The 12,694-nt window shown below is 38.1% G+C and overlaps 3 protein-coding genes across 3 annotated transcripts; all 3 read left to right on the forward strand.

The window, feature by feature from the left end:
* LOC127150681 (beta-galactosidase 7-like) lies at nucleotides 1–2,466 on the forward strand. Its single transcript, XM_051089183.1, has one exon. It carries the CDS (start codon nucleotides 1–3, stop codon nucleotides 2,464–2,466), a length of 2,466 nt encoding a protein of 821 aa, XP_050945140.1.
* Nucleotides 2,467–5,114: 2,648 nt separating this feature from the next.
* LOC127150682 (beta-galactosidase 7-like) lies at nucleotides 5,115–7,580 on the forward strand. Its single transcript, XM_051089184.1, has one exon. It carries the CDS (start codon nucleotides 5,115–5,117, stop codon nucleotides 7,578–7,580), a length of 2,466 nt encoding a protein of 821 aa, XP_050945141.1.
* Nucleotides 7,581–10,228: 2,648 nt separating this feature from the next.
* On the forward strand, nucleotides 10,229–12,694 carry LOC127150683 (beta-galactosidase 15-like). The gene has a single exon (XM_051089185.1). The coding sequence runs from the start codon at nucleotides 10,229–10,231 to the stop codon at nucleotides 12,692–12,694; it is 2,466 nt and encodes an 821-aa protein (XP_050945142.1).

Here is a 12,694-nt window from a genome sequence, read left to right on the forward strand (position 1 = left end):
ATGTTTAAGCTTCAATGGCTTGTTGCAACTCTAGCTTGCTTGACTTTTTGCATAGGAGACAATGTTTCATATGATTCAAATGCGATAATTATCAACGGAGAACGACGTATTATCTTTTCAGGCTCAATTCATTATCCACGCAGCACTGAAGCAATGTGGCCTGATCTTATTCAAAAAGCTAAAGATGGTGGACTTGATGCAATTGAGACATACATTTTTTGGGATCGTCACGAGCCACAACGACGAAAATATGATTTCTCTGGACGTTTAGATTTTATTAAATTCTTCCAGCTCATCCAAGATGCTGGACTTTATGTTGTCATGAGGATTGGTCCTTACGTGTGTGCCGAGTGGAACTACGGAGGCTTTCCAGTGTGGTTGCACAATATGCCAGGAATCCAACTCCGTACTAACAATCAAGTCTACAAGAATGAAATGCAAACTTTCACGACAAAGATAGTGAATATGTGTAAACAAGCCAATCTCTTTGCTTCACAAGGAGGGCCAATAATATTAGCTCAAATCGAGAATGAGTATGGAAATGTGATGACACCAGCTTATGGAGATGCAGGAAAAGCATATATCAATTGGTGTGCTCAAATGGCCGAATCTCTCAATATTGGCGTTCCATGGATCATGTGCCAACAAAGTGATGCCCCACAACCTATCATTAATACGTGCAATGGATTCTACTGTGACAACTTTACTCCGAACAATCCTAAGAGCCCAAAAATGTTCACTGAAAATTGGGTGGGATGGTTCAAGAAATGGGGCGACAAAGACCCTTACAGAACTGCAGAAGATGTAGCATTTTCTGTGGCAAGATTTTTTCAATCTGGCGGCATCTTCAACAATTATTACATGTATCATGGAGGCACCAACTTTGGAAGAACATCGGGAGGTCCATTCATCACTACATCTTACGATTACAACGCCCCACTTGATGAGTATGGGAACTTGAATCAACCTAAATGGGGGCATCTCAAACAACTCCACGCATCAATCAAGTTAGGAGAGAAGATTCTCACTAACGGCACACGCTCAGACCAAAACTTTGGTAGCTCTGCAACTTTAACGAAATTCTTTAATCCAACAACAGGGGAGAGGTTTTGCTTTCTAAGCAACACAGATGGAAAAAATGATGCCACCATAGATCTACAAGCAGATGGAAAATATTTTGTACCAGCTTGGTCTGTGAGCATTCTTGATGGTTGCAACAAGGAGGTTTACAACACTGCAAAAGTAAATTCTCAAACGTCTATGTTCGTGAAGGAGCAAAATGAGAAGGAAAATGCACAACTCTCGTGGGCTTGGGCTCCAGAACCTATGAAAGACACACTGCAAGGAAATGGTAAATTTGCGGCAAACCTTCTTTTGGAACAAAAAAGGGTCACGGTTGATTTCAGCGACTACTTCTGGTACATGACGAGTGTTGACACTAACGGAACATCTTCACTTCAAAATGTGACTCTCCAAGTGAATACAAAGGGTCATGTTATTCATGCTTTCGTTAATAAAAGATACATTGGGTCGCAGTGGGGGAGTAATGGCCAGAGTTTTGTGTTTGAGAAACCGGTTCTACTAAAATCAGGAACCAACACAATAACTCTTTTGAGTGCCACAGTTGGGTTGAAGAATTACGACGCATTTTATGATATGGTGCCAACGGGAATCGATGGAGGTCCCATCTATCTAATTGGAGATGGAAACGTGAAAACTGATTTGTCATCAAATTTGTGGTCTTATAAGGTTGGATTAAATGGAGAAATGAAGCAAATTTACAACCCAATGTTCTCACAGAGAACAAATTGGATTGCACTAAATCAAAAATCTATCGGAAGGCGAATGACATGGTACAAGACTAGCTTTAAGACACCTGGTGGAATTGACCCAGTAGTCTTGGACATGCAAGGAATGGGAAAAGGCCAAGCTTGGGTAAATGGGCAAAGCATAGGCCGATTTTGGCCATCTTTCATTGCTGGCAATGATAGTTGCAGCGCAACATGTGACTATAGAGGTGCATACAACCCTAGCAAATGTGTGCAAAACTGTGGAAATCCTTCTCAAAGATGGTATCATGTTCCAAGATCATTTCTTTCGAGCAACACAAACACATTGATTTTATTTGAAGAAATTGGTGGAAATCCACAACACGTGTCGGTTCAAACAATCACAATAGGAACTATATGTGCAAATGCTAATGAAGGAAGCACATTAGAGTTGTCTTGTCAGGGAGGACATGTCATCTCTGAAATCCAATTTGCTAGCTATGGAAATCCAGAGGGAAAATGTGGTTCGTTTAAGCAAGGTTCATGGGATGTGACAAACAGTGCTCTTTTCGTGGAAAAAGCTTGCATTGGCATGGAAAGTTGTTCAATTGATGTATCTGCAAAGTCATTTGGATTAGGCGATGCTACAAATTTATCTGCAAGATTGGTAGTTCAAGCACTATGTGCACAAAATTGATTAATAATAGTGTAATATATGTGAATAAATATTCTTTTTAACCAACTATGTATTTTTATTTCTTTCTTTTTCATAGTATATGGTTTATTAATCACAAACGTATAAGTAACTATAAACACCTAGCGGTCTATTAATGATAGACCATACTGAAAAATATTGGTCCATCACTGATAGCCCATAAAAGTCTCGATTGGAGTCTGTCACTGAACTTTGCTATATTTGAAACTTTTTAAAAACGTTGTTACATATTTAATTTTTATTTTTAAATAAAAGAAATATACTCATACATGTCAAACCCCTCCCCCATTCCCCCTCCCCCACAAAGGGAAATAGAGGAATAAATTATGAATCTTTGGTTATAGGGTGAAACCCGCAATCCTGACATCATCTAGCTTACTCTCTCTCTCTAACCCTCTCGACGGCCAACCACTGAACGCAAACTTTATTGCCGCCAGTCACATCGTGACGCTGCTCTGCTGTCGGCATGGCCAACCCATCGTTAGTGTTTTCTCTCACTCGAGACCTTGCCACATCCACACGCCATAATCAGCCACCACCCGTCGTTTACTTCTACCAGTCATCGATCGGATCACTGTCGATCGCCCCTTCTCTCCCTTCGAAAGTTTCTTTCTCTCATGTGTGCAGAAGGGAAATCCACGCAGTTGCCACCGCAATCTTACGCTGATCTGCATCCAGCTACCGTAACCTACATTTCGAACCTTCTTTAGCAAGGTTGTGCCGTTTTATATGAGTTTCTTTGGTGGTGTTGCTCCAAGTCACTTTTGAGCTCAATTTTAATGCTATAATTTGTGTTATCATTATCGATGGTTCCGAGACATTTTCTTGACAAAGGACAGCTTGGGTAAAACATTTAAGAACCTTTTTTTATAATGAATTTACAGCTTCGATTAAGGGGTATGAAAGTTGAAAATTGTTTAGGGTCAATATTTTAGAATTTCAAAAGAGTTCGGTAAGCCAAAATGGAAGATTATCTAGATATATATCAGGTTTAAACCTCCTAGAATGCCTTTGAGACAGGCAAAATGTAATTAAATTTTAAGGCATTCTGAGAAACTTTATTCGATGCCATGTGTGGTTTATGACTGACAATTTATAAGAACGTGCTATAAAGTTATAAGTTACTATGACATGATTATATAATGTGAGACCCCTTGTTGCACGTTGAGTGTATAACTTAGTGGCAACTACCCTTCTACCTATAGCTATGTACACACTAGATTTGTGTACTTTCAGGTCAGCTAGATTTGTGTGCCTAATGGCCAACCAATTTTTGTTTTAAAATTGCATGCATAGTAGTAATGACCCTGGTCAGGGACCTTAAAAGACCGGGTTGTTACATGAAAGATCTTTAGTTTCTAATTGTATTGATATCTCTAACTTGCAAAGAAGGCGATATGAAACTAGGTGTAATTTAATGTTACGTTGTCTCCTTCAAATTTTGTAGTTTGTCTTTGTTGTTTTCTATCTACTTGATTATATCTTCTAGTGGGCTCATTATTGAAGAGTAGGCAATATGTTTAAAATGATATTCTGCTTTGGAAACATTATGGAAAGTGTACGCTTTGTTCTCCATTCTCTTGAAAGATATTGCCAACTTGCACCTACGTGGTTTAAGATAAACTCTTGAATCATCACTTGAAGTTAGCAGCTTCATTGTTTCCCTCTATGGTTTCCATTAAAGTTGAAGAAAGGGAGATGCATCATGCTTGCAAAACTTATAGATAAGAGGTTATCCAGAAGTAATTTTTTTAACTCATAAAATGATGACGACGAACTATCCTGTTACAACTGAACCCTATCATTTTTTTGTTTTACAGTATCATGGTTTTGATGGTAGTTGAAGAGAATTTCTCGATATTGACATAAATTAAATTTTCAACAGTTTATCTTTTTGTAATTTTGTTTTCTCCCGAAAATATGTTACTTCCTATTATTCGGTTTATCATCTCTTTTTTTGTTCCCTCTAGGGTCACTTGGATTCATTTACCTTCAATGTTTCAACCATCACACATCACACATCCCACGTCATGATATGTAAGTTAGAGAAGTATTTTAAATAATGAAACAATATTTTCACAAACAACTAAAATCTTTAATTAATTTGAACATGAATTTTAATTAATTAGTTTTAATGCTAATTGAGTATAATGAGAATGATTTAAATCTACAGTTTAAGAGGGTTGTTAAATAAATATCTTGATGTCATCTTTGCGTTTGGTGCAAATATAATATCTATCTATCTATTTACATTCAATTGCTCATATTACAATAGCTTGACCTTAAAGTTGTTGGCTTACAACATGAGGCCAAATGTGAAAAATGAAAAATAGAATCCTAAGTTGTCCTGTGGAAAAAAACACAACCTTTTTAATTGCGTACAATAGTTGTAATTCGGTAAAAGGTTATTTGAGGGATTAAGGTCAACTAGAATTCTTCAATTTCAGAGGATGCAACTCATATCGAAAAACTTTTGTCAGCCGCTTTTCTATGTTTAGAATTGATCAACAACCTTGAACACAAATATAGATAGGAAAGAACTCTCACCTTATCACTATATGTATTCTATATAAATAAACACATCGATTCAGGAAACAAATAAACCAAAGACATAAGTTGTGGGATCGAAGATGTTTAAGCTTCAATGGCTTGTTGCAACTCTAGCTTGCTTGACTTTTTGCATAGGAGACAATGTTTCATATGATTCAAATGCGATAATTATCAACGGAGAACGACGTATTATCTTTTCAGGCTCAATTCATTATCCACGCAGCACTGAAGCAATGTGGCCTGATCTTATTCAAAAAGCTAAAGATGGTGGACTTGATGCAATTGAGACATACATTTTTTGGGATCGTCACGAGCCACAACGACGAAAATATGATTTCTCTGGACGTTTAGATTTTATTAAATTCTTCCAGCTCATCCAAGATGCTGGACTTTATGTTGTCATGAGGATTGGTCCTTACGTGTGTGCCGAGTGGAACTACGGAGGCTTTCCAGTGTGGTTGCACAATATGCCAGGAATCCAACTCCGTACTAACAATCAAGTCTACAAGAATGAAATGCAAACTTTCACGACAAAGATAGTGAATATGTGTAAACAAGCCAATCTCTTTGCTTCACAAGGAGGGCCAATAATATTAGCTCAAATCGAGAATGAGTATGGAAATGTGATGACACCAGCTTATGGAGATGCAGGAAAAGCATATATCAATTGGTGTGCTCAAATGGCCGAATCTCTCAATATTGGCGTTCCATGGATCATGTGCCAACAAAGTGATGCCCCACAACCTATCATTAATACGTGCAATGGATTCTACTGTGACAACTTTACTCCGAACAATCCTAAGAGCCCAAAAATGTTCACTGAAAATTGGGTGGGATGGTTCAAGAAATGGGGCGACAAAGACCCTTACAGAACTGCAGAAGATGTAGCATTTTCTGTGGCAAGATTTTTTCAATCTGGCGGCATCTTCAACAATTATTACATGTATCATGGAGGCACCAACTTTGGAAGAACATCGGGAGGTCCATTCATCACTACATCTTACGATTACAACGCCCCACTTGATGAGTATGGGAACTTGAATCAACCTAAATGGGGGCATCTCAAACAACTCCACGCATCAATCAAGTTAGGAGAGAAGATTCTCACTAACGGCACACGCTCAGACCAAAACTTTGGTAGCTCTGCAACTTTAACGAAATTCTTTAATCCAACAACAGGGGAGAGGTTTTGCTTTCTAAGCAACACAGATGGAAAAAATGATGCCACCATAGATCTACAAGCAGATGGAAAATATTTTGTACCAGCTTGGTCTGTGAGCATTCTTGATGGTTGCAACAAGGAGGTTTACAACACTGCAAAAGTAAATTCTCAAACGTCTATGTTCGTGAAGGAGCAAAATGAGAAGGAAAATGCACAACTCTCGTGGGCTTGGGCTCCAGAACCTATGAAAGACACACTGCAAGGAAATGGTAAATTTGCGGCAAACCTTCTTTTGGAACAAAAAAGGGTCACGGTTGATTTCAGCGACTACTTCTGGTACATGACGAGTGTTGACACTAACGGAACATCTTCACTTCAAAATGTGACTCTCCAAGTGAATACAAAGGGTCATGTTATTCATGCTTTCGTTAATAAAAGATACATTGGGTCGCAGTGGGGGAGTAATGGCCAGAGTTTTGTGTTTGAGAAACCGGTTCTACTAAAATCAGGAACCAACACAATAACTCTTTTGAGTGCCACAGTTGGGTTGAAGAATTACGACGCATTTTATGATATGGTGCCAACGGGAATCGATGGAGGTCCCATCTATCTAATTGGAGATGGAAACGTGAAAACTGATTTGTCATCAAATTTGTGGTCTTATAAGGTTGGATTAAATGGAGAAATGAAGCAAATTTACAACCCAATGTTCTCACAGAGAACAAATTGGATTGCACTAAATCAAAAATCTATCGGAAGGCGAATGACATGGTACAAGACTAGCTTTAAGACACCTGGTGGAATTGACCCAGTAGTCTTGGACATGCAAGGAATGGGAAAAGGCCAAGCTTGGGTAAATGGGCAAAGCATAGGCCGATTTTGGCCATCTTTCATTGCTGGCAATGATAGTTGCAGCGCAACATGTGACTATAGAGGTGCATACAACCCTAGCAAATGTGTGCAAAACTGTGGAAATCCTTCTCAAAGATGGTATCATGTTCCAAGATCATTTCTTTCGAGCAACACAAACACATTGATTTTATTTGAAGAAATTGGTGGAAATCCACAACACGTGTCGGTTCAAACAATCACAATAGGAACTATATGTGCAAATGCTAATGAAGGAAGCACATTAGAGTTGTCTTGTCAGGGAGGACATGTCATCTCTGAAATCCAATTTGCTAGCTATGGAAATCCAGAGGGAAAATGTGGTTCGTTTAAGCAAGGTTCATGGGATGTGACAAACAGTGCTCTTTTCGTGGAAAAAGCTTGCATTGGCATGGAAAGTTGTTCAATTGATGTATCTGCAAAGTCATTTGGATTAGGCGATGCTACAAATTTATCTGCAAGATTGGTAGTTCAAGCACTATGTGCACAAAATTGATTAATAATAGTGTAATATATGTGAATAAATATTCTTTTTAACCAACTATGTATTTTTATTTCTTTCTTTTTCATAGTATATGGTTTATTAATCACAAACGTATAAGTAACTATAAACACCTAGCGGTCTATTAATGATAGACCATACTGAAAAATATTGGTCCATCACTGATAGCCCATAAAAGTCTCGATTGGAGTCTGTCACTGAACTTTGCTATATTTGAAACTTTTTAAAAACGTTGTTACATATTTAATTTTTATTTTTAAATAAAAGAAATATACTCATACATGTCAAACCCCTCCCCCATTCCCCCTCCCCCACAAAGGGAAATAGAGGAATAAATTATGAATCTTTGGTTATAGGGTGAAACCCGCAATCCTGACATCATCTAGCTTACTCTCTCTCTCTAACCCTCTCGACGGCCAACCACTGAACGCAAACTTTATTGCCGCCAGTCACATCGTGACGCTGCTCTGCTGTCGGCATGGCCAACCCATCGTTAGTGTTTTCTCTCACTCGAGACCTTGCCACATCCACACGCCATAATCAGCCACCACCCGTCGTTTACTTCTACCAGTCATCGATCGGATCACTGTCGATCGCCCCTTCTCTCCCTTCGAAAGTTTCTTTCTCTCATGTGTGCAGAAGGGAAATCCACGCAGTTGCCACCGCAATCTTACGCTGATCTGCATCCAGCTACCGTAACCTACATTTCGAACCTTCTTTAGCAAGGTTGTGCCGTTTTATATGAGTTTCTTTGGTGGTGTTGCTCCAAGTCACTTTTGAGCTCAATTTTAATGCTATAATTTGTGTTATCATTATCGATGGTTCCGAGACATTTTCTTGACAAAGGACAGCTTGGGTAAAACATTTAAGAACCTTTTTTTATAATGAATTTACAGCTTCGATTAAGGGGTATGAAAGTTGAAAATTGTTTAGGGTCAATATTTTAGAATTTCAAAAGAGTTCGGTAAGCCAAAATGGAAGATTATCTAGATATATATCAGGTTTAAACCTCCTAGAATGCCTTTGAGACAGGCAAAATGTAATTAAATTTTAAGGCATTCTGAGAAACTTTATTCGATGCCATGTGTGGTTTATGACTGACAATTTATAAGAACGTGCTATAAAGTTATAAGTTACTATGACATGATTATATAATGTGAGACCCCTTGTTGCACGTTGAGTGTATAACTTAGTGGCAACTACCCTTCTACCTATAGCTATGTACACACTAGATTTGTGTACTTTCAGGTCAGCTAGATTTGTGTGCCTAATGGCCAACCAATTTTTGTTTTAAAATTGCATGCATAGTAGTAATGACCCTGGTCAGGGACCTTAAAAGACCGGGTTGTTACATGAAAGATCTTTAGTTTCTAATTGTATTGATATCTCTAACTTGCAAAGAAGGCGATATGAAACTAGGTGTAATTTAATGTTACGTTGTCTCCTTCAAATTTTGTAGTTTGTCTTTGTTGTTTTCTATCTACTTGATTATATCTTCTAGTGGGCTCATTATTGAAGAGTAGGCAATATGTTTAAAATGATATTCTGCTTTGGAAACATTATGGAAAGTGTACGCTTTGTTCTCCATTCTCTTGAAAGATATTGCCAACTTGCACCTACGTGGTTTAAGATAAACTCTTGAATCATCACTTGAAGTTAGCAGCTTCATTGTTTCCCTCTATGGTTTCCATTAAAGTTGAAGAAAGGGAGATGCATCATGCTTGCAAAACTTATAGATAAGAGGTTATCCAGAAGTAATTTTTTTAACTCATAAAATGATGACGACGAACTATCCTGTTACAACTGAACCCTATCATTTTTTTGTTTTACAGTATCATGGTTTTGATGGTAGTTGAAGAGAATTTCTCGATATTGACATAAATTAAATTTTCAACAGTTTATCTTTTTGTAATTTTGTTTTCTCCCGAAAATATGTTACTTCCTATTATTCGGTTTATCATCTCTTTTTTTGTTCCCTCTAGGGTCACTTGGATTCATTTACCTTCAATGTTTCAACCATCACACATCACACATCCCACGTCATGATATGTAAGTTAGAGAAGTATTTTAAATAATGAAACAATATTTTCACAAACAACTAAAATCTTTAATTAATTTGAACATGAATTTTAATTAATTAGTTTTAATGCTAATTGAGTATAATGAGAATGATTTAAATCTACAGTTTAAGAGGGTTGTTAAATAAATATCTTGATGTCATCTTTGCGTTTGGTGCAAATATAATATCTATCTATCTATTTACATTCAATTGCTCATATTACAATAGCTTGACCTTAAAGTTGTTGGCTTACAACATGAGGCCAAATGTGAAAAATGAAAAATAGAATCCTAAGTTGTCCTGTGGAAAAAAACACAACCTTTTTAATTGCGTACAATAGTTGTAATTCGGTAAAAGGTTATTTGAGGGATTAAGGTCAACTAGAATTCTTCAATTTCAGAGGATGCAACTCATATCGAAAAACTTTTGTCAGCCGCTTTTCTATGTTTAGAATTGATCAACAACCTTGAACACAAATATAGATAGGAAAGAACTCTCACCTTATCACTATATGTATTCTATATAAATAAACACATCGATTCAGGAAACAAATAAACCAAAGACATAAGTTGTGGGATCGAAGATGTTTAAGCTTCAATGGCTTGTTGCAACTCTAGCTTGCTTGACTTTTTGCATAGGAGACAATGTTTCATATGATTCAAATGCGATAATTATCAACGGAGAACGACGTATTATCTTTTCAGGCTCAATTCATTATCCACGCAGCACTGAAGCAATGTGGCCTGATCTTATTCAAAAAGCTAAAGATGGTGGACTTGATGCAATTGAGACATACATTTTTTGGGATCGTCACGAGCCACAACGACGAAAATATGATTTCTCTGGACGTTTAGATTTTATTAAATTCTTCCAGCTCATCCAAGATGCTGGACTTTATGTTGTCATGAGGATTGGTCCTTACGTGTGTGCCGAGTGGAACTACGGAGGCTTTCCAGTGTGGTTGCACAATATGCCAGGAATCCAACTCCGTACTAACAATCAAGTCTACAAGAATGAAATGCAAACTTTCACGACAAAGATAGTGAATATGTGTAAACAAGCCAATCTCTTTGCTTCACAAGGAGGGCCAATAATATTAGCTCAAATCGAGAATGAGTATGGAAATGTGATGACACCAGCTTATGGAGATGCAGGAAAAGCATATATCAATTGGTGTGCTCAAATGGCCGAATCTCTCAATATTGGCGTTCCATGGATCATGTGCCAACAAAGTGATGCCCCACAACCTATCATTAATACGTGCAATGGATTCTACTGTGACAACTTTACTCCGAACAATCCTAAGAGCCCAAAAATGTTCACTGAAAATTGGGTGGGATGGTTCAAGAAATGGGGCGACAAAGACCCTTACAGAACTGCAGAAGATGTAGCATTTTCTGTGGCAAGATTTTTTCAATCTGGCGGCATCTTCAACAATTATTACATGTATCATGGAGGCACCAACTTTGGAAGAACATCGGGAGGTCCATTCATCACTACATCTTACGATTACAACGCCCCACTTGATGAGTATGGGAACTTGAATCAACCTAAATGGGGGCATCTCAAACAACTCCACGCATCAATCAAGTTAGGAGAGAAGATTCTCACTAACGGCACACGCTCAGACCAAAACTTTGGTAGCTCTGCAACTTTAACGAAATTCTTTAATCCAACAACAGGGGAGAGGTTTTGCTTTCTAAGCAACACAGATGGAAAAAATGATGCCACCATAGATCTACAAGCAGATGGAAAATATTTTGTACCAGCTTGGTCTGTGAGCATTCTTGATGGTTGCAACAAGGAGGTTTACAACACTGCAAAAGTAAATTCTCAAACGTCTATGTTCGTGAAGGAGCAAAATGAGAAGGAAAATGCACAACTCTCGTGGGCTTGGGCTCCAGAACCTATGAAAGACACACTGCAAGGAAATGGTAAATTTGCGGCAAACCTTCTTTTGGAACAAAAAAGGGTCACGGTTGATTTCAGCGACTACTTCTGGTACATGACGAGTGTTGACACTAACGGAACATCTTCACTTCAAAATGTGACTCTCCAAGTGAATACAAAGGGTCATGTTCTTCATGCTTTCGTTAATAAAAGATACATTGGGTCGCAGTGGGGGAGTAATGGCCAGAGTTTTGTGTTTGAGAAACCGGTTCTACTAAAATCAGGAACCAACACAATAACTCTTTTGAGTGCCACAGTTGGGTTGAAGAATTACGACGCATTTTATGATATGGTGCCAACGGGAATCGATGGAGGTCCCATCTATCTAATTGGAGATGGAAACGTGAAAACTGATTTGTCATCAAATTTGTGGTCTTATAAGGTTGGATTAAATGGAGAAATGAAGCAAATTTACAACCCAATGTTCTCACAGAGAACAAATTGGATTGCACTAAATCAAAACTCTATCGGAAGGCGAATGACATGGTACAAGACTAGCTTTAAGACACCTGGTGGAATTGACCCAGTAGTCTTGGACATGCAAGGAATGGGAAAAGGCCAAGCTTGGGTAAATGGGCAAAGCATAGGCCGATTTTGGCCATCTTTCATTGCTGGCAATGATAGTTGCAGCGCAACATGTGACTATAGAGATGCATACAACCCTAGCAAATGTGTGCAAAACTGTGGAAATCCTTCTCAAAGATGGTATCATGTTCCAAGATCATTTCTTTCGAGCAACACAAACACATTGATTTTATTTGAAGAAATTGGTGGAAATCCACAACACGTGTCGGTTCAAACAATCACAATAGGAACTATATGTGCAAATTCTAATGAAGGAAGCACATTAGAGTTGTCTTGTCAGGGAGGACATGTCATCTCTGAAATCCAATTTGCTAGCTATGGAAATCCAGAGGGAAAATGTGGTTCGTTTAAGCAAGGTTCATGGGATGTGACAAACAGTGCTCTTTTCGTGGAAAAAGCTTGCATTGGCATGGAAAGTTGTTCAATTGATGTATCTGCAAAGTCATTTGGATTAGGCGATGCTACAAATTTATCTGCAAGATTGGTAGTTCAAGCACTATGTGCACAAAATTGA

The sequence above is a fragment of the Cucumis melo genome, chromosome 8 (assembly GCF_025177605.1).
Source record: "Cucumis melo cultivar AY chromosome 8, USDA_Cmelo_AY_1.0, whole genome shotgun sequence".
In the NCBI taxonomy this organism is placed as follows: Eukaryota; Viridiplantae; Streptophyta; class Magnoliopsida; order Cucurbitales; family Cucurbitaceae; genus Cucumis; species Cucumis melo.

What these genes read in the sequence shown, in the direction of transcription:
- LOC127150683 (XM_051089185.1), top strand. Translation starts at nt 10,229, where the DNA reads ATGTTTAAGCTTCAATGGCTTGTTGCAACTCTAGCTTGCTTGACTTTT.
- LOC127150681 (XM_051089183.1), top strand. Translation starts at nt 1, where the DNA reads ATGTTTAAGCTTCAATGGCTTGTTGCAACTCTAGCTTGCTTGACTTTT.
- LOC127150682 (XM_051089184.1), top strand. Translation starts at nt 5,115, where the DNA reads ATGTTTAAGCTTCAATGGCTTGTTGCAACTCTAGCTTGCTTGACTTTT.